This window comes from Panthera pardus, unplaced genomic scaffold (assembly GCF_024362965.1).
Source record: "Panthera pardus isolate Hobbes unplaced genomic scaffold, ASM2436296v1 HiC_scaffold_15, whole genome shotgun sequence".
Taxonomy (NCBI): Eukaryota; Metazoa; Chordata; class Mammalia; order Carnivora; family Felidae; genus Panthera; species Panthera pardus.
In genome coordinates this window covers 23,128,231-23,151,544 of record NW_026526710.1, presented here as the reverse complement: position 1 = coordinate 23,151,544, position 23,314 = coordinate 23,128,231, and the positions used below count along the sequence as shown (strand labels likewise).

The window sequence follows — 23,314 nt, the reverse complement described above, 5'->3', positions numbered from 1 at the left end:
AGATGAGGCAAAAAAGAAACCAGGCAGTTCTGCTCTCTGTTACCACCCCACGCTTTCCCCAAGGAGGCCCTGTCCTTTCCTTTTCAGCCAGCTCAGCATCTTGCCGTCCATTATCTGGTTCTAACTGCACAGGGAACAGTTTCTCACATCAGTGCTTAAGGGTGGTGTCCCTTCCTCCTTCTGTACCAAAGACCAACGTGCTCACTGCATGAGGCTGCCGTGGGTCCCAGCCCCACATTCAGGGCAGCCCCCAGGCAGATGCAGGACCAGCTGCTCTCCACAGCCCCCTGTGCTCTGTCCCCACGATGCCTACAGAAGCAGCTGAACCTGGATGGCCACTCCTCAGCCTCTGTCTCCAGAAGACATACCCCTTCCAGCAACTGTCACTCAATAAAGTCAAACTAGCACACAAGAAAATAGATCTAAAGACAGAGTGGTGGTTACAGCCTCAGAGAAAACAACTTAGAAGAACAAACAAGTCTTAGTGAGCTCCACCCACACACGATCAAGCCTGAGGTCAGTGCGGGGAAGCCAAGGGCCTGCCCAGCTGGGGGAGGTCAGGGAGCAAAACTAGGATCAGCTCACAAGGGTGGACCCAAATCGGTGGTCCTGCCCCAGTTCTGATACCAAGGCAGCCGTTCCTAACCCTGAGGCTGACAGGAAGGTGGCAGCACCATAACAGAGGGGCCTGTCTGGTGGCCACTGCCTGGGCATGCCCAGGCCTCTGAGATGGATGGAGGACTGACACTGGCTCAGGAGCAAGCAGTCCCCCCTTTCAAGCTGGGCTCCACAGCTCCCCTGGTATAGCTTCCTCCTGTTTGCCATGGCTACACCAGTCGGCCTGGTCAGGGTTCAACTGGTATCTGGTTTAGACCAGAGTTTCCTGGGGGAGGACCTGATCCACCCCACAGGCCCTGTGAACTCCCCTACCAGGAGGTCAGAGGAGGCCCTTCCTGTCCAGACCCTGCCTGAGCAGAGGGCAGTGACACACCAAAAAACAAAAAAACAAAACAAAAAAAACCCTGTAACCTCAGCTCTATGTCCACCAATTGCCCACACTGGAAACCTGGGAACCCCCTCTTCACTTCCTAATTCTGACTTCTGTTCCTTAAAATCCAAGTCCTCACCCCATCTCTCACTGTACCTTTGGTGGTCCTTCTTCATAGGCTTCTGTCTCCCGGTCCCACTCCTACCACCTCTGCCAGCTTCCCAAGCCACATGACTGCCAGTGGGAGTGGGAAGTGACCCAGGCTCTGTCCCCACCTGCCTCAAGGGCCTCGCTCCTTACCAGCAAGGCAGACAGCTGTGGAGCCCACTCCCTCAGCCCCCCAGAGCCCTGCTGCCAAGTATACTGCCAACCATCCCCCCAGCCCTGCCTGTTGGGCCCTCCAACCATGCTCCTACCGAGGCACCCCCACTCATTGTCTCAGAGAAACCTCATGGTCACCCTGGCCACACCCGAGGCAGCTCCTGTGGGAACTGTCAGCTCCCTGTCGGTCAGCCCTGCTTGTCCTATGAACACCTTGAGAGCAGAGATTGGTATGCAGCAGGCAGTAATCAGTACCACATAACTGCCTATTTTTAACACAAGGAGTGGTAATGCCATGCATTTTGACAGGTCACAATATACAGAATTGAGAATCAGTGTGGCAGATACAGGAGAAATCAATCCTCGAATAAGCACACCCAGGCAGCAGAAGCCAGGGTGACAGGAAAGGTATGTGCCAAGATGGGTGGAAGTGCTGGGCACTGGACCTGCAGGAAGCAGACAGAGGAAGAAGGGCCTGGGCTCCAGAATCACCCAGAAATCACACATACTGGGGGCTCAAATTCCAACCTGGCCACTGGCCAGCTCCGGGTCTTGGCAGAGGCACTCCATCTCCCCCACACACATACACACACATGCTCCTCATAAAGAAGCTCTCTGAAAGGGCTGTGGTTAGAATGAAGGCAGGTGCACAGAAGAGTCAGGGTGTGAGGACAGGCCCAGCCTTGGCACAGCCTGCACAGCTCCTGTCCAGCATCCGGCCTACATTTTTTTCTGTCCCCAAATTGGGAAACTCAATTTGTCAACTGGAGTTGGTTCATATTCTTTGTAACACAAATCAGTGCAGGATAAGGCAAAAAAACTACAAACTGTGTCCTGGGAAGGTATGCATGGATGTAAGCTCCAAGTGTTTTAATGCTCCAGCCTGCCCCTTGCGACTCCACCCCCCAGCCGGTGACCCTGGATACAGCATCTGGATACAGACGCGGTGTGTCCTTACCTCATGGGGCTGGTCTGAGGATTACAGTAATGATGTCAGGCACTTGGCACACAGGAAGCACTAGGGTGTGTTACAGAAATCAGAAAGCAGTCTGCCTAACTGCGCAGTAAGACTGCATCCCAAAATACCTCCAACGTTCAATGATGCTGGTGTCGCTCCCTTCCTAGCAGATGACAGCAGTCTCCCTCAGGCAGAGCTGCTCTCCTACTGAAGCCGAGCCACCTGGAAGTGTGCCCCAGCAGCTGCACACTTCTCAGGAAGGGGCTTTGAGTGGGTGTGCTGATGAGAAACATTAAGCGGCCTTCCCTGCTCTCCGGCTGCCTGACCCTCCCATCATGCTCCATTCCAAAGGGCCCTGGTTCACACCCAAGGGTCTTTCCACCTCTCCTGACAGCACCCTCTTCAATGCCACACGCTTCTCCAGACTCAACCACCTCTGCCATTGCTGAACGTGTGCTCACATTCACAGAAGAGCGAGCCCGTCTGGTCTCCTGCTGCTGTCTAAAGCAGGAAGGTTCTTTCCTCTCTCAGTCACTCACCCTCCTAGCTTCAGGTGGACAGGATGCCCATCTATCTGTGTGAGGCTTCTGTTCTGCCCCGAGGAAACCTCTCCTCATTTGAGAACCACACAACCATCAAGCAACTGACCTCTCACAAGGCAGGAATTTTGCCAGCCCCGCCTCTCCCCACCCTACAAGAGAAGCCTCCAGATGAAGTGGCACCTGCATGTGCAAAGAGTCTGTTCAACTACCTAGGACCTTGCAGTTTACATGGGTGACCCTTCACCCTGTTTGTGTAAAAGCCCCAATCTTACGAAGCTCAAGATAACAGGAGAATACTTACATAACACTGGGATGAGGAAGGCTTTCCTAAGCACACCATCAAAAGCAGACACCATATAGGGAAAAAGATCTTGCCAAGTTAAAAAAGAATCCTACCACAATTTTACCAACCATCTACCAAAGAGATAAGGAAAAGGTGCCCCTGATACTCCAGACCCTGGGCACTTCAAGTCCGCCGCTGATACCAGAGAAGCAAGGCTCTGGCATCCCTGCTTCCCTATCAGGTGCTCAGGACAGCACCCACCCCACCCTCACCCCATGCCTATGCAATTGTCGTGTATGTGTGGGGGTAAGCTCCCAGCACTTGTGGCACAGCCCAGGAATGCTCTGTTTGGTAAAGCAGAGCTCAGGCCAGCACAAGAGAGAGCTGTCCCACCCTCTCTAAATGCCGGCTGGGTCTAAGCATTGCCCATGGTTGAGGCCTATCCCAAACCTTCTGCCCTGCCTCAGAGGAGGAATCCTATGAGCCCACCCCTAGAAGGGCCAGGAAGTGAAGACAGACCAGAAGGAAAGCAAATCACTACACTGGTCCTGAGCAGGAAACACAGTTTTGACTTAAATTAAGCTAGCTTAAGCCACAGTGCAAATAAACATGTTCCCTGCAATAATTTCATTTAAAAATAAAATTAAATATGAACCTCCAGGCTGGCATAAGGAACTGAACCTGCACGTCTAATTTTGTTCCGTCTTAAAACCCCACTAAAACTACCGATAAAGGAGGATTTTGTTTTTCTTTAACACAAACTCACAAAGCCAGGAAGGACAGGAGTAATGGCTCCAACAACAGGATTTTAGAATCTAGAAAGCCGATGGTCCAGTGGTGATAGACACGGCAAGCTAAGAAAGCAGAGTCCTAAGTAAGTGACAGTGAGGAGGGCTGAGGGCCAACCCAGTGACAGCTCCAGATCTTGGCAAAGCTCAGGACAGGGTGTGCCAGGCACTCAGGAACCAAGGGTAAATGGAAAGATTCCTGTGTGAAAGCCTTCCCCGCATCCCCTCCTCCACTTCACACTGCTGGGTAACCATTCCCACACCAGCAGATACCAGAGATTTATTCTCTGGAGAAGAGTCACTGGACTGGGAGGGGTCAACCCACCCAGGTGAGAGGGCAAGGGGAGGATAATGAAAAAAGTGAACTATGTGGCCACTGAGTGTCTAGATCCACACTAACTGTTGAAGCCCACCTGTCTCCCTTCTGCCCACCCGTGGCTTCCTCCAGTGTAGCACCCAGGCCTTCACTCTACAGCCCAGTGTTTAGAAGACCATGTTTTGGAGGAAAGACACAGAGCCTGAAGCTACATGAACCTCTGGGGAAGCTCCCAGTGGACAAGCCCCTCGTGCTAAAAGCATCCGCCTGCCTTCCTGGTACCCCTGTCCTCTTGAGGTGAGCCACCAACCAAGGGCTTCCCAAGACACCCTTACGTGGCAGATGAAGACCCCATGAGAAAAAATGCCAAGAAACTATCTTTACTATCCAAAGATAAGACATTGCATCCATTTAACAAGAACAGGAGTCTATAAAACAGGAAGTCAGGTTACAAAAAGCAAAGCAAAGAGTTCTTAGGATTAAAAGCATGTTAGCAATGAAAAGTCAGAGATAAAACTGAAATCTCCCACAGAACGCAGCAAAAGGACAAAGAGATGGATATAGAAGATAAAAGATAAATTACAAGAGGACCAAAGGGCCAACATTCAGACACAGGGGGGCAGAGGGAACACAGGGAGAAGAAGGAACGTGACACAACATGATTTGGAGGAACTTTCCCTGAAGCACCAGACATGAGTTGTGGCAGTGAGACAAGTCGCCTCGAAGCTCACTGGGAGAAGTGCTGGGCCCGCACAAGCAGCACGAGAAACAAGAAAACAGCGGGATGCACTTCTCAATCCTTGACTTAGTATTTCCAAACCAGAAGCCCATGTGCACCCAAATGGACATGGCCTCCAGAAATTGAGTTCTTTCTCTAGAAGCTAGTGGGATGAGGGAGTGAATCAAAAAGAACACACCACAGGATACAGGAAACAAGAAACCCAACAATGGAGCTGTGCAGCTCAAGAGACTAGCACTGCCTCTGGCCTGTGCCCATGAGAGCTCCAGAGGGAAGTCCAGGGAAAAAGCCAGAGCTGACAGACAGCCTGGCAGCACTGAGCATGGGGATGACCGTACTGAGCGGTGACTGGAAGATACAGGAAAAGTCAGCCACAGGTACACAGAAAACTGGGCACATTTTTAAGAAGGCAATTTAATTCTGGAGAAAAAAAATAATGGTCATCTGTAGGATATCATTTGTATAGGCATAAAACGTAAGTATTCCTTACGGATTTACCCAGAAGGTAAAATACTGGCAGAATGAGGGAGAAGCACAGATAATGGCTGCGTAAAGGGAGCTACAGAGAAAGTCAATAGATAATTTATGAAACTCATAAACGTGATGACCTGAGATAGAGGCACATGCACGTTACACGGAATCATGGGCACATACCAGAAGGAAGAGCAGAGAGTCACAGGGGAGTACTCAGTGAGTGGGGACACACCACGGTTTCTTGTCTTTTACCACTCCTTGACTTCTAAAACTGAATGTGCATATATTATTTGATAAAATAAGAATTGAAAGTTCAATGACAAAATCCACATAAAGAGTGTGCCACAGACTCTGCCACAAAGAAATACTTAGTGAACACCAGCTGTTAATAAGGGTCTCCTCGGGCCACCTGCTTGGCTCAGTGGGTAGAGCATGTGACTCTTGAGTTCAAGCTCCATGTGGGACATAGAGATTACTTAAAAAAAAAGGGGGGGGGTCTCCACCTTTCTTTTTTTTATCATCATTTATTTATTTTGAGAGAGAGCATGAGCGTTCAGGAGGGGCAGAGAGACAGAATCCCTAGCAAACTGTATGCTGACATTGTAGCAACACAGGGCTCGAACACACAAACTGTGAGATCATGACCTGAGCTGAAAATCAAGAGTTGGACACTTAACCAACGGAGCCGCCCAGGCGTCCCTCCTTCACCTTTCTAATCCTTCCAGACTCAGACAACACGGAGACATGATGCTCACACTTCATTGCCAATTTTGACCCCAGGAGCATCCCAAAAAGCCTACCACACATTCCACAGCCCCTCAGTCAGAGAAGTCCTGAGCAAAGCAGTCCCCTGCATCCTCCCATCCAGCTGAAAAAGCCCCTTCCTGTCCACCCCAACCCCCAAAGCGCAGGACTGTTCGGTTGGGTCTTCAACCTTCACCAAGTCCTTAGGAAGCTCCAGAGCAGCCTCCCGTGCCTCTCTTGGTCTCCTCTCCTCTCAGTTCCGTGGCAGCAGTTTACTGCCCCAGGTGGTTTCGTCTAGGAGGCAGGCAATGACTAGACACCAATTGTTCAATCACCAATAGTAATCAATGCAAACACCTGGCCTCAACAGGGAGTGGGCCTTCTTGACCTCACAGGTAGCCATTAGCAGAATACAACTGCTTCCTTTTCTTTGTTGCCATCCTTCTGCATTCCGGTTCTCTGACTTTTTGAAGAAATATAAAGTGTTTTCTAACTAGATAAAAATCTGTGTTTCAGAATTTAGCCAGCCACCTACATGTAAGGAAAGAATATTTTAGTCTTGCAGAAAGAAATTTCTTAATCATACAAACACAAGAGACTGAAAGCACTTTCTTCTCACATTCCTCTTGGTTTGTTTGATCAAGCTCTCCAAATTCTGCCCTCAAGATTTCTCAATCCCCAACGAACTGGATCAACAGAAGAACTACTCCTAGAGAGAATATCATTGCCCTGAAAAGAGCATGTTATTTGAGCTAGTTCAGAAGACCTACAACCTTTGTCATTTACTCCAATCTGCTGGTTTGGCCTCAACAGGTCCAGGAGAGTCCTCGAGATCCCTGTTCAGGCACTGGCCTCTGGGCTCCAGGCCTGCAACCACGTGCTGAGGATTCTCTCTGCCAAGCCAATAATTTATTAAAATGCTTATCTCACATGATTTTGTGGTATTTGGAGAGTAAAGCCCTATCGTCTACAGATCTGCACTCAAGGACTAGCAGTTGACATCATATGGTGCCTGGAATGTGATTGAAAATAGTCCAGAAGTGGGTGGAGAGTGATGGGTGAAACTGGCCATATGTTGCTAACTCTCCAAGTACCTGAGAGAACATTCTTCTATCTCTACTTCTGCAAATATTTGGAAAAGGCCATAATGGAACTTTTAACAAGATAGTAAATAAAAAGCTCATGTCAAGCATGCAGGATGACTGCGCAGAGGAGCTTGGAGAAGGCTTACTCCCAAGACTGCCTCACTGTGAGGCCATCTTGGCTGTCACACAGGGAGTGACCATGCACTCTGAGTCACCCTGGCTGCACAGTCCCCCTCAGCCTAGGGAAGCATGGCCCTCTAGAAGGCAGCAACCAATAAATGTCTTAAGAAATCTCCCACACCAGAGGTCAGTCCAGTTCCTCACAACCCAACCACGGGAAGAGTCCCATTGGCCAGAAGCTTTGCTGTTGTCCATGCCTCATATAAAATGGGGCCATAGCACACAGGTCCCAGCCAGAGTCACCCCCAGGAGATGAACACAATCTGAGCTGTGAAAAAGCCAAAACTCAAACCAAACTCAAGAGTTCAAGTATAAATTTTAAAAAAATTAAAGTTAAAAAAAAAAAGTTCAAGTATAAAAATATACAGGTATAAATAAACAAACAGAGGTGTGTGTGTGTGTATATATATATATATATACACACACACACACATATATACTCACATATTTAAAATACATACATATCTTGGCACAAAAACAGACCCTCAGATCAATGGAACAGAATAGAGAACCAGACAGAAATGGAACCACAAATGTATGGCCAACTAATCTTTGACAAAGCATGAAAGAATATCCGATGGAATAAAGACAGTCTTTTCAGCAAGTGGTGCCAAGAAAACTGGATAGCGACATGCAGAAAAATGAACCTGGGCCACTTTCTCACACCATACACAAAAATAAACTCAAAATGGATGAAAGACCTAAGATAGAAAGCCATAAACATCCTCAAGGAGAAAGCAGGCAAAAACCTCTTTGACCTCGGCTGCAGCAACTTCTTATTCAACATATATCCAGAGGCAAGGGAAACAAAAGCAAAAAGGAACTATTCGGACCTCGTCAAAATAAAAAGCTTCTGCACAGCAAAAGAACAATCAGCAAAACTAAAAGGCAACCGACGGAATGGGAGAAGATATTTGCAAATGACGTATCAGGTAGAGTTAGTATCCAAAATCTATAAAGAACTTACCAAATTCCACACCCAAAAAACAAATAATCCAGTGAAGAAATGGGAAAAAGACATGCATAGACACTTCTCCAAAGAAGACATCCAGATGGCCAACCGACACATGAAAAAAGGCTCAACATCACTCATCATCAGGGAAATACAAATCAAAACCACAATGAGATACAACCTCACACCTGTCAGAATGGCTCACATTAACAACTCAGGCAACAACAGATGTTGGCGAGGATGCAGAGAAAGAGGATCTCTTTTGCATTGTTGGTGGGAATGCAAGCTGGTGCAACCACTCTGGAAAACAGTATGGAGGTTTCTCAAAAAACTAAAAATAGAACTACCCTACAACCCAGCAATTGCACTACTAGGTATTTATCCAAAGGATACAAGTATGCTGTTTCAAAGAGACACACGCTCCCCAGTGTTTATAGTAGCACTATCAACAATAGCCCAAGTATGGAAAGAGCCCAAATGTCCATCGATGGATGAATGGATAAAGAAGATGTGGTATCTATATACAATGGAGTATTACTCAGCAATCAAAAAGAATGAAATCTTGCCATTTGCAACTACGTGGATGGAACTGGAGGGTATTATGTTAAGTGAAATGAGTCAGAGAAAGACAAATATATGACTTCACTCATAGGAGGGCTTTAAAATACAAAAAAGATGAACATAAAGGAAGGGAAACATAAATAATATAAAAACAGGGAGGGGGACAAAACATAAGAGACCCTTAAATATGGAGAACAAACAGGGTTACTGGAGGTGTTGTGGGAGGGGGAATGGGCTAAATGGGTAAGGGGCATTAAGGGACCTACTCCTGAAATCATTGTTGCACTATATGCTAACTTGGATGTAAATTTAAAAAAATTAAAAAATAAATACATTTTAAAAATAAATAAAATACATACATATCAAAGCATACACCCACAGAAGCAGGACTGAAGAGAAAAAATTAAACTGTCAGCAATAGCCATCTCTGGGTAGAGAGAGTATGGAAAACATCTTCCTGTTTTGAAATCCTCTACAATGTTATCTGAAAGGGAATTAAGTACTGCACCCATCAGTCCTGAACACAATGACCAAAACAGGAGACAGAGGCAGGCCCAAGCTGCTGGGACTGGCTTCCCGTGCCCACACCGCCCCACCCCAGTCTCTCCGCACATCTCCTCTGCCCACCACACCCACCGCCAGAGCCTTCTGCCTGGCCTCCTCTGCCACTCCCACCCACTTCACAACTGCAGCTAACTGCTCTTCCAAGTTTGTTCCTTGCATCACCCACTGGCCGCTAGACTCTCTCCTTGGAAGGGTTGACACCCCACACACTCCACACACCATCACCTTAAATTTTTTCATTTATTTAATGTTTATTTATTTTTGAGAGAGAGACAGAGCACGAGCAGGGAAGAGGCAGAGAGAGAGGGAGACACAGAATCCCAAGCAGGCTCCAGGCTCTAAGCTGTCAGCACAGAGCCTGACACAGGGCTCGAACCCATGAACAGAGAGATTATGACCTGAGCCGAAGTTGGACACTTAACTGACTGAGCCACCCAGGTGTCCCTATACACCATCACCTTGTACCCCACCTGTCAGAAGCAGCACAGAATCAGGGCCCATCTCCCTCAGGGGTGCATATCTGTGTCTTTCTCCTCCCCTTCCTCCTGCATGTACACACAGTTGCCAAATTTCAAAGCTTCCTTACATATAGGGTCTCTCCCTCCTAAATCATCCTCTCCATTCCCACTGTCGTGGCACCTAGTGGGTCTCAAATTTGAGTATGCATTCAAAATCAACAAGGATGCTTATTATAAAGGCAGGTTCCTTGACAATGTCAGATGTTGGTAAGGATGTCTGACAAGGGGAACACCCCACGTGGCTGGTGGGAAAAGTAAATGGATACATACCACCTGGGAAAACTGTCTGGCAGACTGCACCCCAACGTCCATCGAGTGTAGAACAGAACAGAAAAGTGATCTGGGGTAGAGTTGCACAATGGATGACACATGGCATAAGTAAGAATGGCTACCTAAAAGGTTGATCATCCATCACAGACATGCTAATTGAAAGAAGCTGCTGAGTGAAAGAAGCCAGACATGGTGTGACTCCAATGACAGGGAAGTTTAGGAACAAACGTCTCCCTGGCCTGGGAAGCCAGAAGAGTGGGGGCACATTGGCTGAAGCACAGGGGGGAGCCTGCTGGGTGCTGGGCCTGTTCCAGATGCAGACCTGGGCTGTGGCTAAGGGGGTGTTTTCATGTGTGAACATTCATCTGGTAGCGTCATGCTGAAGATGTGTCCTTGTGTCATTCACTGAAGTAGGTTTGTTATACTTCAATATAGAGAGGCACCATGTGAGACAACCAGAGCTCCTAAGCCCTGACCCCATCCCCAGGTTGGACTGGATTGGCCTTGAGCCTGAGTTCCTAGTACACAGCACCTGGTGAGGATTTGCTCTGCATTTTCACAGGCCTGAATCCCTCCATCATGAATCAGAGCAGACCCATGGCTTTTGGAGGGCACAGAGTGTTCCATTAGGGCTTCTCAGAGCAAATCTGGCATTCTTTGTAACAGGTGCTCCATGCCACACACAGTGGCCAGATCACTCAATAAAACATCACCTCTGATGAGGATTGAGAGGGAGTCAGAAAGGGGAGAGGGGGCAGAAAAGAAGGATGAGCCTCTGGAGGTGTGGAGAGGGGGGAGTTCTGGTCCAGGCCCCTTAGCCTGGATGTGCCCACCTGCCTGTCCCTCTCCTGGACTGGATGCGAGTGGGTCAGCTCAAAGGCAGCTGGGTCACTCCTATTCCCTACCCACCCCTATCCGCGCCCCCCCCCCCCCGCCCCCGCCTCCAGCAGATTCCCAGGTGGGGAACTTAGAGAAGACTGTGGGGCCAAGGGCAAAGAGAAAACAGGGTCCAGAAGGAGGAGGGAGCAAGACAGAACTTGGCTGTTATTCACCAAGCATGAGCTCCAAGATGTGTATAAATGAGAAAATGGGTAAACCTGAGGGAAGGGTGTACCCAAGCACTCTATACTATCCTTACAATTCTGCATGTTTGAAACACTCTCAAAATAAAAAGTTCAAAGTAAGGAGAACAGGGACTTCAAGAGGTCAAATGTCTTCTCCAAAGGCTCACTGCTCTAAGTAACAGCTATGCCACCTCAAGATACTTAACTCATTCAATCAGTGATCTTTATTAACCCTCACCATGTTAGCAAGTGATTTGTTATTAAAATGGAAGGGAGCATCTCCATCACAGTATAGGTTTCAAGATTATTATGCCTGGGCTTCTAATGTATCTTCTTTGTTCTCCAGGATTGGATACTCATTTGTTTATCTGTTAAACAGAACCACCTACTAACCGCCTGGACTCTCCATCTTTAATTTTTTTTTTTTTTTAACGTTTATTATTGAGAGACAGAGAGAGACAGAGCATGAGCATAGGAGGGGCAGAGAAAGGGGGAGACACAGAATCTGAAGCAGGCTCCAGGCTCTGAGCTGTCAGCACAGAGCCCGACGCAGGGCCTGAACCCACAAACCACGAGATCATGACCTGAGCCGAAGTCAGATGCTTAACCAACTGAGCCACCCAGGCGCCCCTGAACTCTCCATCTTTAAATAAATGTCTTGATTTTTAAAAAAAGGCTCAGAATGCGAAGTGGTTCAATGTTTAGGTAGCACTGATGGAGAGAAAGCCCTGGAAGGCCATCAGAAGAGAAGCCAGCACTGCTTTCCACCATCCTACCTCTGATTATTATGCACCTCTTATCTAAGCCAAGGCATCATGCCAGGAGCTCAATGAGATGCAGAGGTATAAGACCAGATCCTACACTCTAGGAATTCATAATACTGTTGGCAAGGCAAAAAAAATAATGATGAGTGTAAAAATAGCAAAAAAGAGTTAATCTGTTTAGTACATGCCAGGGTGCACCCAGTGCGGGCCCTACAAACTCAAGAGGAAGTAAGAATTGCCATGGTCTGAGCCATCAGGGCTCATGAGAAGGGGATGATGCCAAAGCCAAACCTCCAATAGGGAAGAGAAAGAACAGAGAAGTATGAAACCAGAGGGCCTGGCATGGAGGAGGGAGCATCTGGCTGGGCCTCTCATACCAGCATGGTGGGAAAGCCATCTGGAAGGACAGTTTCAGATTGAAAGGAGAATGCTTCTTAAAAGGGGTGGAAAGAAGCGTCTTAGGAAGGCTGTGGTGGCACTCAGGGCCCAGATGAGGGAGGACATCCACACTGAAGGCAGAACACATGTGACTTTCCACCTTATGGTAGCTATCTGTGACCATGGCTCCATCTTCCTCATGTGCACACAGGGCACTTCATCTGGACCACATGTTCTGCTTGCTAACCTGTTCTCAGTATCATTGGGTTATGAACATCTCTCGTGTCATTTTTTTAAAAAGATTTTTAAGTAATCTCTGCACCCCAAAGTGGGACTCAAACTTACAACCCCAAGATCAAGAGTCACATGTTCTACCGACTGAGCCAGCCAGGTGCCCCTCCCATGTCTTTTTTTTTTTTTTTTTTAATAAAGTTTATTCATTGGGGGGGAGAGGGAGGGAGTGACAGGAAGAGGGAGAGAAATAGAAAGAGAAAATGAATGAGCAGGAAAGGGACAGAGAGAGAGCGGACAGAGGATCCAAAGTGGCCTCTGCACTTACAGCAGAGAGCTCGAGGCAGAGCTCAAATTCAAACTGTGAGATCATGACCTAAGCTGAAGTCGGATACTCAACCAACTGAACCACCCAGGCGCCCCGTCTCATATCATTTTTTTTAAGCAATTTTAATGTTTATTTATTTTTGAGAGAGAGCGCAAGCGCACAAGTGGAGAAAAGGTGAAGAGAGGGGGACAGAGGATCCGAAGTGGGCTCTGTGCTGACAGCAGAGGCTCGAACCCATAAACCATGAGATCATGACCTGAGCCAAAGTTGACGCTTAACTGAGCCACCCAGACACCCTCTCCCATGTCATTTTTTTAAAATTGTTTTAATGTTTATTTTTGAGAGAGAGAGAGAGAGAGAGAGAGAGAAACAGAGCATGAGTGGTGAAGGAGCAGAGAGCAGGAGACAGAATCTGAAGCAGGCTCCAGGCTCTGAGCTGTCAGCACAGAGCCCTACACGGGCCTCAAACCCACATGCAGTGAGATCGTGACCTGAGCCCAAGTCGGAGCTTAACTGCCTGAGCCACTCAGGTGCCCTTCCCGTATCATTTTTAACAGCAGCACTGAACCTGCCATCTCCAGCTCCCACAACAAATCTAATCCAGCTCCACTGCTGGCTAATCTCCCCTGTCCCACTCCTGACTTGATGTGGGCATGAGCATCCTCACTGCCAACAGATTTTGAATACTCTCCTCCCTATAGCCTTGGAGGAAATGCCTAAGGAAGTAGACATTTTAAGCTTACGGGAATAAACGGTATTGCCAAATGGCCTTCCAGAAAAATGGCCTCATTTATGTGCCTCCAGCAGCAGCTTGTGAGGAATGTCGGTTTGTCTGTGTCTTCCTGTTCATGGTTCACTTTCTCCAACTTGGGGTGCCTGGCTGGCTCAATGGGCAGAGCATGTGACTCTTGACCTCAGGGTTTGGTTTTGTTTTTTAATTTATTTTTGAGAGAGAGAGAGAGCATACAAGCCGGGGAGGGGGTAGAGGGGGAGACAGAGAATCTTAAGCAGGCTCCATGCTCAGCGCAGAGCCCAATGTGGGGCTCCATCCCATCACCCTGGGATCATGACCTGAGCCAAATTCAAGAGTCAACGTTCAACCGACTGAGCCTGAAGCTGAATGTGGGTACATGGGCATGGGGTCTTTATACTACTTGGTTTCTGGATTTAAACATTCCATTTTGAATTCTTAAAAATTCATTAGAATTCCTTTAAAAATGTGCCCTCTGGTATGGAACCAACATTATTGCCCTGAGGAATGCTTTAAAGGGTACTCCCCTGCCCTGCATGACAGTGGCATGATGATCATGTGACCACCGGGAATGCCAAACATGGAGCCTGGGCTAACCACCCACCTTGTCACAAATGGTAGTAAGAGTCGGAAGACTTCTGGTCAGGAATGGATGTTAAGGGCTGCAGGTGTGGCAGGTGGGTGGGATCTCTTACAAAAGGGAGCTGGTGAGCCTGGGAGGCTGGCTACAGCCTGTGTGGAGGCCAAAGATCATCAGAGGCTTGCTGGCTGGCCCTTCCGCCACTGTTTGGGTCGCACTGACTCACAGGGAGTTGCTAAAACGGATGCCCACTGGCACTGGCTTGGGTTAATTTCCAGAGCTGCCATCTCCCCTCTACCCCTAAAAAAGGCATGACCTCTCTTTCAGATTATAAGGCAGTTTGCCTCTCCTGTCCTGCCATGGTTCAGCAAACATTCATTTGTAATATGTAGAGCATAACTATAAGCAGCAGTGACTTCTCCTCTACACCTCAGTTTCTTCCCCTTAAAAACAGGAGTAACAAGTGCATCGAATGACTCTGCAGGCATGAAGTCAATGGGCTAACATAGGTCACCTCCTGCAACAGGGGTTCATGTCAGCTGCTGTGTTGCTGCTGTTAAGGAAGCCCTGGACCCCTGAGCAGATGAGGGCTCACATCCCTTCAGGTTACTGTCACTCCTGGTCTAGAGGCAGTAGGGCCAAGGGTCAAGACTCTTGAAGTCAATGGCTCCACGATCACTTCCTGATTGCTGTCAGGGGCAGCAAGGCTTAAGGTGGTCAGACAGATGGGCCCCTGGCCTCAGGGAATGAACATTTTAGTGGTGGCTTATACATAAAAGCCTGCAAGCCAGCCCAGTTGTTGAGATACCGACCAGGCTATCAAGAAAGCAGAGGGGCTCAGGAGCTTCCCCACTGGAAAACAAGGGCCAGAATCGCACCAGGAGGGTACCAGGCTGTTGGGATGCCTGAACGCAATAAGCCACAGAAAAAGCTCACCCAAGACTCGCTCACTTCTGCTTGGAGGATAAAACATAACCCACAGGCAGAATCTAGACATGCAAGTTTCAGGGCACTCCCCATCCTTCTTCCTAAGGCCTCTCCAGGACCTTGGAAGTTGCTGTTCAGTTGTTTGTTCTTTGTTCCTTATGTTTTGTTTTGCTTTGTTTTATTACGTTTCTGGCTAAATAGCACTCAACTTTCTCCTTATGGTACAGGCAGAAAGCTCTCCATCTCCTAGGTCGCAACTTGGAGCTCAAATCTCTTTCAGAGGCTGACTTGTCTGCCCTGAGTCTGCTTCATGCTCCCTAATCTCCTGGCACTTGAGTAGAGAGCCCTGATACACGCTGCCCTTCCCCCACCACCCGTATCTCCTCCCCTCTGCAATCTGTTCAACCCAACAGACATTTATTTATTTCATGTCTATATGTGCAACATGCTGTACTAAGAAGTGGGAGGCATAAAAAGTCTCAAGAATAAGATGGAAGAAAAATTTAGAAGAACCGGAAGAAGTGATTGACGAGGTCCTTTCATTCATTCACTGCTTACCTACTCCATTCCAGGCACAGTGCCGGCAACTACAAATACATGCTTGTTCTCTGGGATCCTACAGACCAGACCCATGGTCAACACTAATCCAATAATTCCCCCAGGAAGGCCCAAGGTCCACAAAGGCCAGCTTGAGAACTCTAAGGGGGGCTTCTCCTGGAGTGCTGCGGGGACAGTAGATGTTCAATGAAGAAATGATCTGAACTCACCAACAACATCACAACTACCCTCCCCACGAGCTCCTTTAAGTGTCATCAACTCCCATAACCAGCCTTGGGGGTTTCACCTTCACCTTCCAGGGCTCCTACTCCTGCAAGAGCCTAAGGAGGAGGCATCTGCTAGGGCTCAGGTGGAGGTCTTTTTATTTTCCCTCCACCTTCCCTGTTAAGACAGACTGGACTCCAGCCATTTCATAGATAAAGATGATGATCCAGAAAGGTTAAGTATCCTGTGCATGGTCATTTGGGCTAACAAGTAGAGAAAATGGGGTTTCCAGAGCTTCACAATGCACACTGGCACAGGTAAAGAAGACCACTGTAGAGAGAGCGGCGCACGCAGCCTCTAGGAAAACACTTACTCTTGCACATCTCAACAAGTGTTTTATTTGCCAGGTGCCATGTTTCATAGGACTGGGGTCCCACTAGAAACTACAAGGGGCTGAGATCCAACACATCGAAGGAGGTGACCCACTTTGGCCAGGTAGGCAGGGAAGGATCTGGAGTATTTGTTATTTAAGCAGACATTTAAAGGAAAGGAAGAGAAACTGGTCATAAGGGGGGGGGGGGGGGGGGGAGTCTACCCATTGTCAAATACCCTAAATACTTGGTAATAACTTGTTTAAAAAGAGAAAAAAAAAAACCTTAGAATGTTCAAGAAGCTGAAAAACCACAGAGAATGGAGCAAGCTGGGGGGTTTGAGAAGAGGTGGCTAGGCCAGGCCACCTGGAGTCTTATTAATGCTAAGAGAAGTCACAGAAGGTTTTCAGCAGGGCAGCAGAGAGCAAGGGGAGGTGCAGTCCAGAATGGGCCCAAATGAGGTAGAGGCGGTGGAGGGCTAAGAAGAGGCTATACTACAGAGTCCCTGCAAGGGCTCTCCTAACCAGCCCCAACTCAAAACTGCTTTTTCTCATGATGGACAAGAGACTAGATTATTGGGCCTGTGATCTGAAGCACTGTTCTCTTGGTAGATACTCAAGAGCAAGATGGAGAAAGTGAACGAGCTATCAGATGCTTCTCCTTCTGCTGAAACTCCCCAGCTCTTCACTATGCTTTCTTTACTCCCTCACTCATCTATAAACTACTCGGGTTCAAAACATTTCCCAAGATATCCACCTTCAACCAACAGCATGAACACCAGAGGAAGTCAGAATTAAACCCATGAACACAACAAATCAAGGTACCAAGAATCATGATTTTCAAAGTGAACCATAGAGATAAAACAGACAAATCTGCGAACTCAGAACACCACATCATGCTAGGCAGACAACCTCTGAAACTGCTCATCCCAGCAGTGGTAGCAGAAGGGCTCCCAAAGATGTCCATGGGAATCCATGAACACGCTACGTTATATTTACAGAGATAATTAAAGTTATGCACTTTAAAATAGGAACATCACCCTGGATTATCTGAGCGGCTCCAATCTAATCTGAGTCTTTACTAGAGAATTTTCTTGGCTGAAGTCAGAAAGATGCAGTAGAAGAACCCACACCTAATGGAGGGGGCCAAAATACAAAGTGTGAGACTGAATACAGGCCGCTTCCAGGAACAAAGACTGACCACTGGCTAACAAATAGTAAGGCACAAGAACACCTCAGTCCTACAACTGCATAGACTGAATCTGACCAACAACCTGAATGAGCCTGAAAAGCAAATTCTACTGCAGAGCCTCTGGGGGAAAAAAATGCACACCTAACCAACGTCTTGATTTCAGCTCTGTAAGACCCTAAGCAGAAGACTCAGCTGAGTCCACCTAGATCTCGGATCTACAGAAACTGCCAGGTAATAAATTTGTGTTGTTTTAAGCCACTGTATTTGTGGTATTTTGTTACGGCAACTAGGGAAAAACTAACACACAAGCAGCTATCTGGTGGAAAGGAAAGGAAAGGAAAGGGGAGGGGAGGAGAGGAGAGGGAAGGGGAGGGGAGGGGAGGGGGAGAGGGGAGGGGGGAGGGGGAGGGGGAGGGGGAGGGAAGGGAAGGGAAGGGAGGAAAGGAAAAGAAAAGAAAGAATACAACTTCCCTAGAAGCAGAAGGAAGTTGAATTATGAAGTATACAGTCAGTCAGTCCTTGACACCCAGAGACTCTTCAATCGCCCTCCTTAACCTCTGACTCTCCCCCCACCCTCCCCAATTTCCTTTGATGACAACTCATCCTTCTGGTTCTTTGGTCTCCCCAAAGAGAAATCACTGCCCTGGGGGCTTTTCTTGCAGGAGCTCTGAAGTGGACCATCCATCAAGATTTCAGCTATAGACAACTCCAGGGCATCCAAAAAACCCCAAAAGCCAAAAAACAAAAAAACCCCAATATTATCGGATTCTGCAATATCTGCAGAATTGTCCCCAGACTACTCCATGGCAGTGCCCAGAGCCACTAACTCTACAGTCCCTATGCCTTCCACTGTACTAAGAGGCTTCCCAACATTCCATCCCACTTCCTTCCTTCCACACTGCTGCATTCCACCCCCTCCAGTTAGTCATCAAGAACTGTCTATGCTTGCTCTCCCCTATCTCTGGAATGGTCTTCCTCTTTCAGTTTCCACCACTGTCTACTGCAGACCTTTATAATCTCCTGCCGACTAGGTCATTCCACAACCATTTTATGGAGCAACGTGACAGGCAGTGATCTAGCAGTAAGAATATAGGGATGAAAAATGAAAGGTCCCCAAACCCCAAGAGTTCAAAACTCATAATGGCCTAATTGGCCTCTCTCTCTCTCTCTCTCTCCTCTGTTCTTGATCCATCTCCAGGGACTCAGGGAATCTTCCCAACTTTGGCATTTCACTACCTCAAAGCAGGCCACATGCCAAATACAGGCTCAACTCCTTAGCACAGCACTCCCACCACTAACATGTCAGCACCTGCTCACCCTCATTCCATTACCATCTCCTGAACCTCCTTACTCCTCAAACTCCAGAAACCAGCCTACAGCAATGTCCTCCATGCAGTGAGCATTCACACTTCTCCACTATTCAGCCTGGAACGATGGCCTTTCACACTCCTACTTGTTTTTTTAGGGCTCAGTTTATTCGTTACCTACTCCACAGACTGCTCTTGGTCTGCTCACGCAAACTGACAATTCCTCCCAGAAGAAAGACGGCACTGTAACTACTCCTTTGTGGTAGCGCGTTCCCTGAGGGCAGAAGCTGTCTCAGGTAAATTTGTGGCTATCACCGCACCAGTAAGCTCAGCAAAAGACTGCTAAACGAAACAAGTAGTCGGTGGTGAAGCCTAGGGCGCACTGGCAGCATGGAGGGGTTCAGCAGCTGAAACTGGGGACAAAGCACTAACCCCAGCTCTTCATTCCGTCCTCCCAACCAAAGGTCGCTTCCTGACAACCTCTTCCTGCCACCCCTCGAGAAATCCACACTGGGGCGGGACTGGGGGGGCGGCGGAGGCAGGTTACCCCTAGATTCTCCATCCCCTACCGCCCTCAGCCCCAAGCACCTAGCCTCCGAACGTCATCCTCCAGCCACCCTCTTCCAATTTCTTTCTCTCATTCTGATGCGCTTTTCTTAAAGAGGAATCACAAAACACCCAGATCTGCTAAAGCCGCCACGGGCTGCCCCTTTCCTTTTTCGAATTCAGTGTTGATTCAAAGCAGGGGAAAGTCTGCAACCAAAGCACACAAATGACGAATGAGAAAGCTCAGGACGATGACTCATAACCCAGGACTCGCTGGTTTGCAGAGTTCGGCCCCAGGAAAGCTAACGAACAGTCCGTATCAGCGAAGAACGGAAGGGACAGCCGAAGGCTCGGCCGCGCCCTGGCGGGGCTCACGCGAGTCCCTGGCGCCTTCGGCCTCCCGGCACCCCCAAGCCCCCGCGGGTCCGGCCGCCCTAGGTCTCCCACGGGTCGGGCTCGGCCTCGCCCTCCGCGCGCAGGGGGGCTTGAGGGGGGAAAGGTCCGGGGATCTCGGCCTCTAGACCGGCCCCTACTCACATTTGACTGACCAACTTCTGCCGGAAGGCGGCGCTCCGCCAGTCGGTCTCCTGCCCCGAAACGTCCATGCCGGTCCCTCCGCTCCCACCGCCCGCGTCCCGCTCTGCCGCCGCTGCCGCTGCCGCTGCCGCCGCCTCTACCGCAGCGCCAGGCCTAAACCCGGAAGCCGTTGGAGGCGCCTCTGCCGCGCCGGAAGCCGAACGGGGATTGTGGGAAATGGAGTCGCGCGCGAGGGCCTATGGGAAATGGAGTTTCAAGGCCCAGCCGGGCAACTTCTCGGCGCCCGCCCCATCCCGCGTACCCCAAATCGCTGGCCTCTCTCCCAGCGCGGCTGTCGCGCGGGACGTTGAGCCCACATGCTCTGGGCTGACGAGAGCCGGTGTGCGGGAAACATGGCTGCATAGTAGTCCTGATACTGCCCTTAGCAGGCCCACGCTGGCCACCTGCATTTCTTGCGACCCTACTGCGTGCTAGTCTCACCAAATCAATGAGATCCGCACCTTTGGGCAGAGCTGCTAGCAGTCTACAGATGAAATGGAAAGATTGTTTATCTGTCAAATATTTATCAGCACCTACTGTGAGCCGAGTACTGTGCCAACATGATCCAGGTTCTGCTTTCCTGCCACTACCTTGCAGCGCCACATGCAAAGCGTGACCAGATAGACTTTTGTTACTGCTTCTGTTAGACTTGCAGAATTTCATATCCCACTGTATTTTGTAAGGGGTGGGGATGTAAGGAGCCTAAACTAAATCACATTTATTAAGTTTTAGACATGGGAAATCTTGCTTGGCCCAAGAGCCATGTCCTGTTCATGGAGAACACAGTCCAGATCCTCGCTGGTGGCCAGATATCACACAGACTTGTTGGGTGGAGGCAAGTGAGCTGGAGGTAGGATGCAAGGGAGTGAGAGGGCCTGAGGACGCTTTTAGAAGGATAAAAGTTCTGCTGGGTAGGATATATGTGGCCCTTGTCAGTGCCAAAGGGAAGGGAGGATAAGTGGCAAAAATTCTGAGCCAAAATGGTCCACAAGTGCCAAGTGGACAATCACCAACATGAGCCTCAGAGAGTATGAGCTGGCACCTACTGTTGCCTGTTGAGTGCCAGGCCCAGGCTAGGCTGGGTACACCCCCTGTCTGGGTGTCCCAGGCAGGAGCTTAGGGTGGGGTGGAAATTGAGAGAGGAAATCGTGACAGTTTTCCCAGAAAGGCCCCTCTTGCCTACAGGGTTTCAGGTCTTGAGTCTATAAGAAAGCTTTTCACATCTTCAAACTTTTTTTGCTCATTCTCCTGAAAATAAGTTTTAAAACTCTGTATTTAGGATGATCAACTTGTTCTGGTTTCTCTAGGACTCTGTGGACTTTAGTTCTGAGATTCCTGCATCTCTGCAACTCCCTGAATCTAGGCCAACTGGCATAGTTGATGACCCTATCTATATCCCTCTTGCACATTTGTTTTCCTCTTGCACATTTTTAAAAAACATATAATTTGGAGCACCTGGGTGGCTCAGTTGGTTAAGCATCCGACTTTGGCACAGGTCATGATCTCACAGTTTGTGGGTTTAGGCCCTGCATGAGGCTCCGTGCTGCCAGCTCAGAGCCTGTAGCCTGCTTAGGATTCTGTCTCCCTCTCACTCTCTGCCCCTCCCCCACTTGTGTGCACGCATGTGCTCTCTCTCTCTCTCAAAAATAAATAAGCACTTTTTAAAAATTGAGACATAATTCACATACCATATAATTCACCATTTTAAAGTGTATAATTCAGTGTTTTTTAGTATTATTCACACATTCATGAGGTTGGACAACCATCGCCACTCTCTTACACATTTTAATTTTTTTAAGTAGGCTTCACACTCAGCATAGGGCTTAAACTTATGACCCTGAAATCAAGAGTCACATGCTCTACTGTTTGAGCCAGCCAGGTATCCCACTCTTGCATATTTTTAAGTTGACATTTAAATACTTTTCTGTGCACCACTGGAAAGGTATGACTGCAGTGTATCCTATATTGTATATGGGCTCCAAATGCATTTTTTTCTTTTTAAGTATGTTTCATGCCCAGTGCAGAACCCAACATAGGGCTTGAACTCATGACCCCAAGATCAAAACCTAAGCTTAGAATGAGAGTTGGACTTGGGGCACCTGGGTGGCTCAATCAGTTAAGCATCCGACTTCAGCTCAGGTCATGATCTCACAGTTCACAAGTTCAAGCCCCGCATGCTGACAGTTCACAGCCTGCAGCCTGCTTTGAATTCTGTGTGTGTGTGTCTCTCTCTGCCCCTCCCCTGCTCACACTCTGTCTGTCTGTCTCTCTCTCAAAAATAAACATTAAAAATTAAAAAAAAAAGAGGTGGACACTTAACTAACTGAACCACCCAAGCACCTCTGCATTTTATTTATTTATTTTGAGAGAGAGAGCAGGAGAGTGGCAGAGAGAGAGAGAGAGGGAGTAAGAGAATCCCAAGTAGGCTCCACACTGTCAGTGCAGAGCCCAATGTAGGGCTCGATCCCACAAACTGTGAGATCATGACCTGAGCCAAAATCAAGAGTGGGACGCTCAACCGACTGAGCCACCCAGGTGCCTCAACCACCCCTGCATTTGTTCTTCATGTCCTTGGGCCTGCACATTCCATTCATCAGTTTATGGAAAACATTGGCCTCATAACCTCATTGGTAAAGCCAGTCCTGACTGTCAAATTCTTGGGCAAATGAGACTGAGACTCCCTAGGGTTCTGAAAGTAGAGAGTGAACTTCCTATCATGTTTAACCAAAATGAGCATTGACATTTCTCCCCCTTCTGCACTCTGTTTTGGGAAGGCTGATAGACACAGATTCACAGACAGAGACTGGGAGCTTGTCAAGAGTTTGTCATTGGGATAAAATTAAGTGCTACCCCCTTTGCTGTTTGCTCCAGAGCTCTATTTCTACTTGTTCCTTTGTGGCCCAGAGGTGGTAACTCCTAGGGCAGTGGTCTTTGGTTAGAATCTGGATGCGTGGCCAGGGAAGGAGAGGAGGTAGAGACAACCATAGACTACCTAGCCTCAGGGAGACAGGAAGTCCATGGGAAGGTGGATCCTGAAATGGACCTGTACTCTCTCAGCACCTGCAGACCCCCCTGGGGACCTCAGTGTGAAAGTGGATAGTTTAGACCCTGAAAAGGAAATGATGGAGGAAGCTGAAGCCATTCCCAGCCTTGACCAATATCCCACACCACTTGAAGGTAAAGTCTCTGCCCTCCTGGTTCCTGCAGGCTACCTTGCCATTGCTGGATTCTGTCACTGGCCACACATTTTATGAA

At 48.4% G+C, this 23,314-nt stretch overlaps 1 protein-coding gene across 5 annotated transcripts in view; it reads right to left on the bottom strand.

Annotated features, from left to right (window-relative positions):
• The window catches only part of LOC109258626 (mediator of RNA polymerase II transcription subunit 15), a 66,995-nt gene extending 46,831 nt beyond the window's left edge, over positions 1–20,164 (bottom strand). For 2 of the 5 annotated variants that reach the window (XM_053902291.1, XM_053902292.1), the window contains exon 1: positions 20,021–20,163. In XM_053902291.1, the coding sequence (XP_053758266.1) occupies positions 20,021–20,088 (68 nt within the window). In that variant the 5' untranslated portion in view covers positions 20,089–20,163. Of the gene's footprint in view, positions 1–20,020 lie in introns of all 5 variants that reach the window. The other 3 variants (XM_019435586.2, XM_019435582.2, XM_053902294.1) reach the window with 3 other exon arrangements.
• Positions 20,165–23,314: the final 3,150 nt, after the last annotated feature.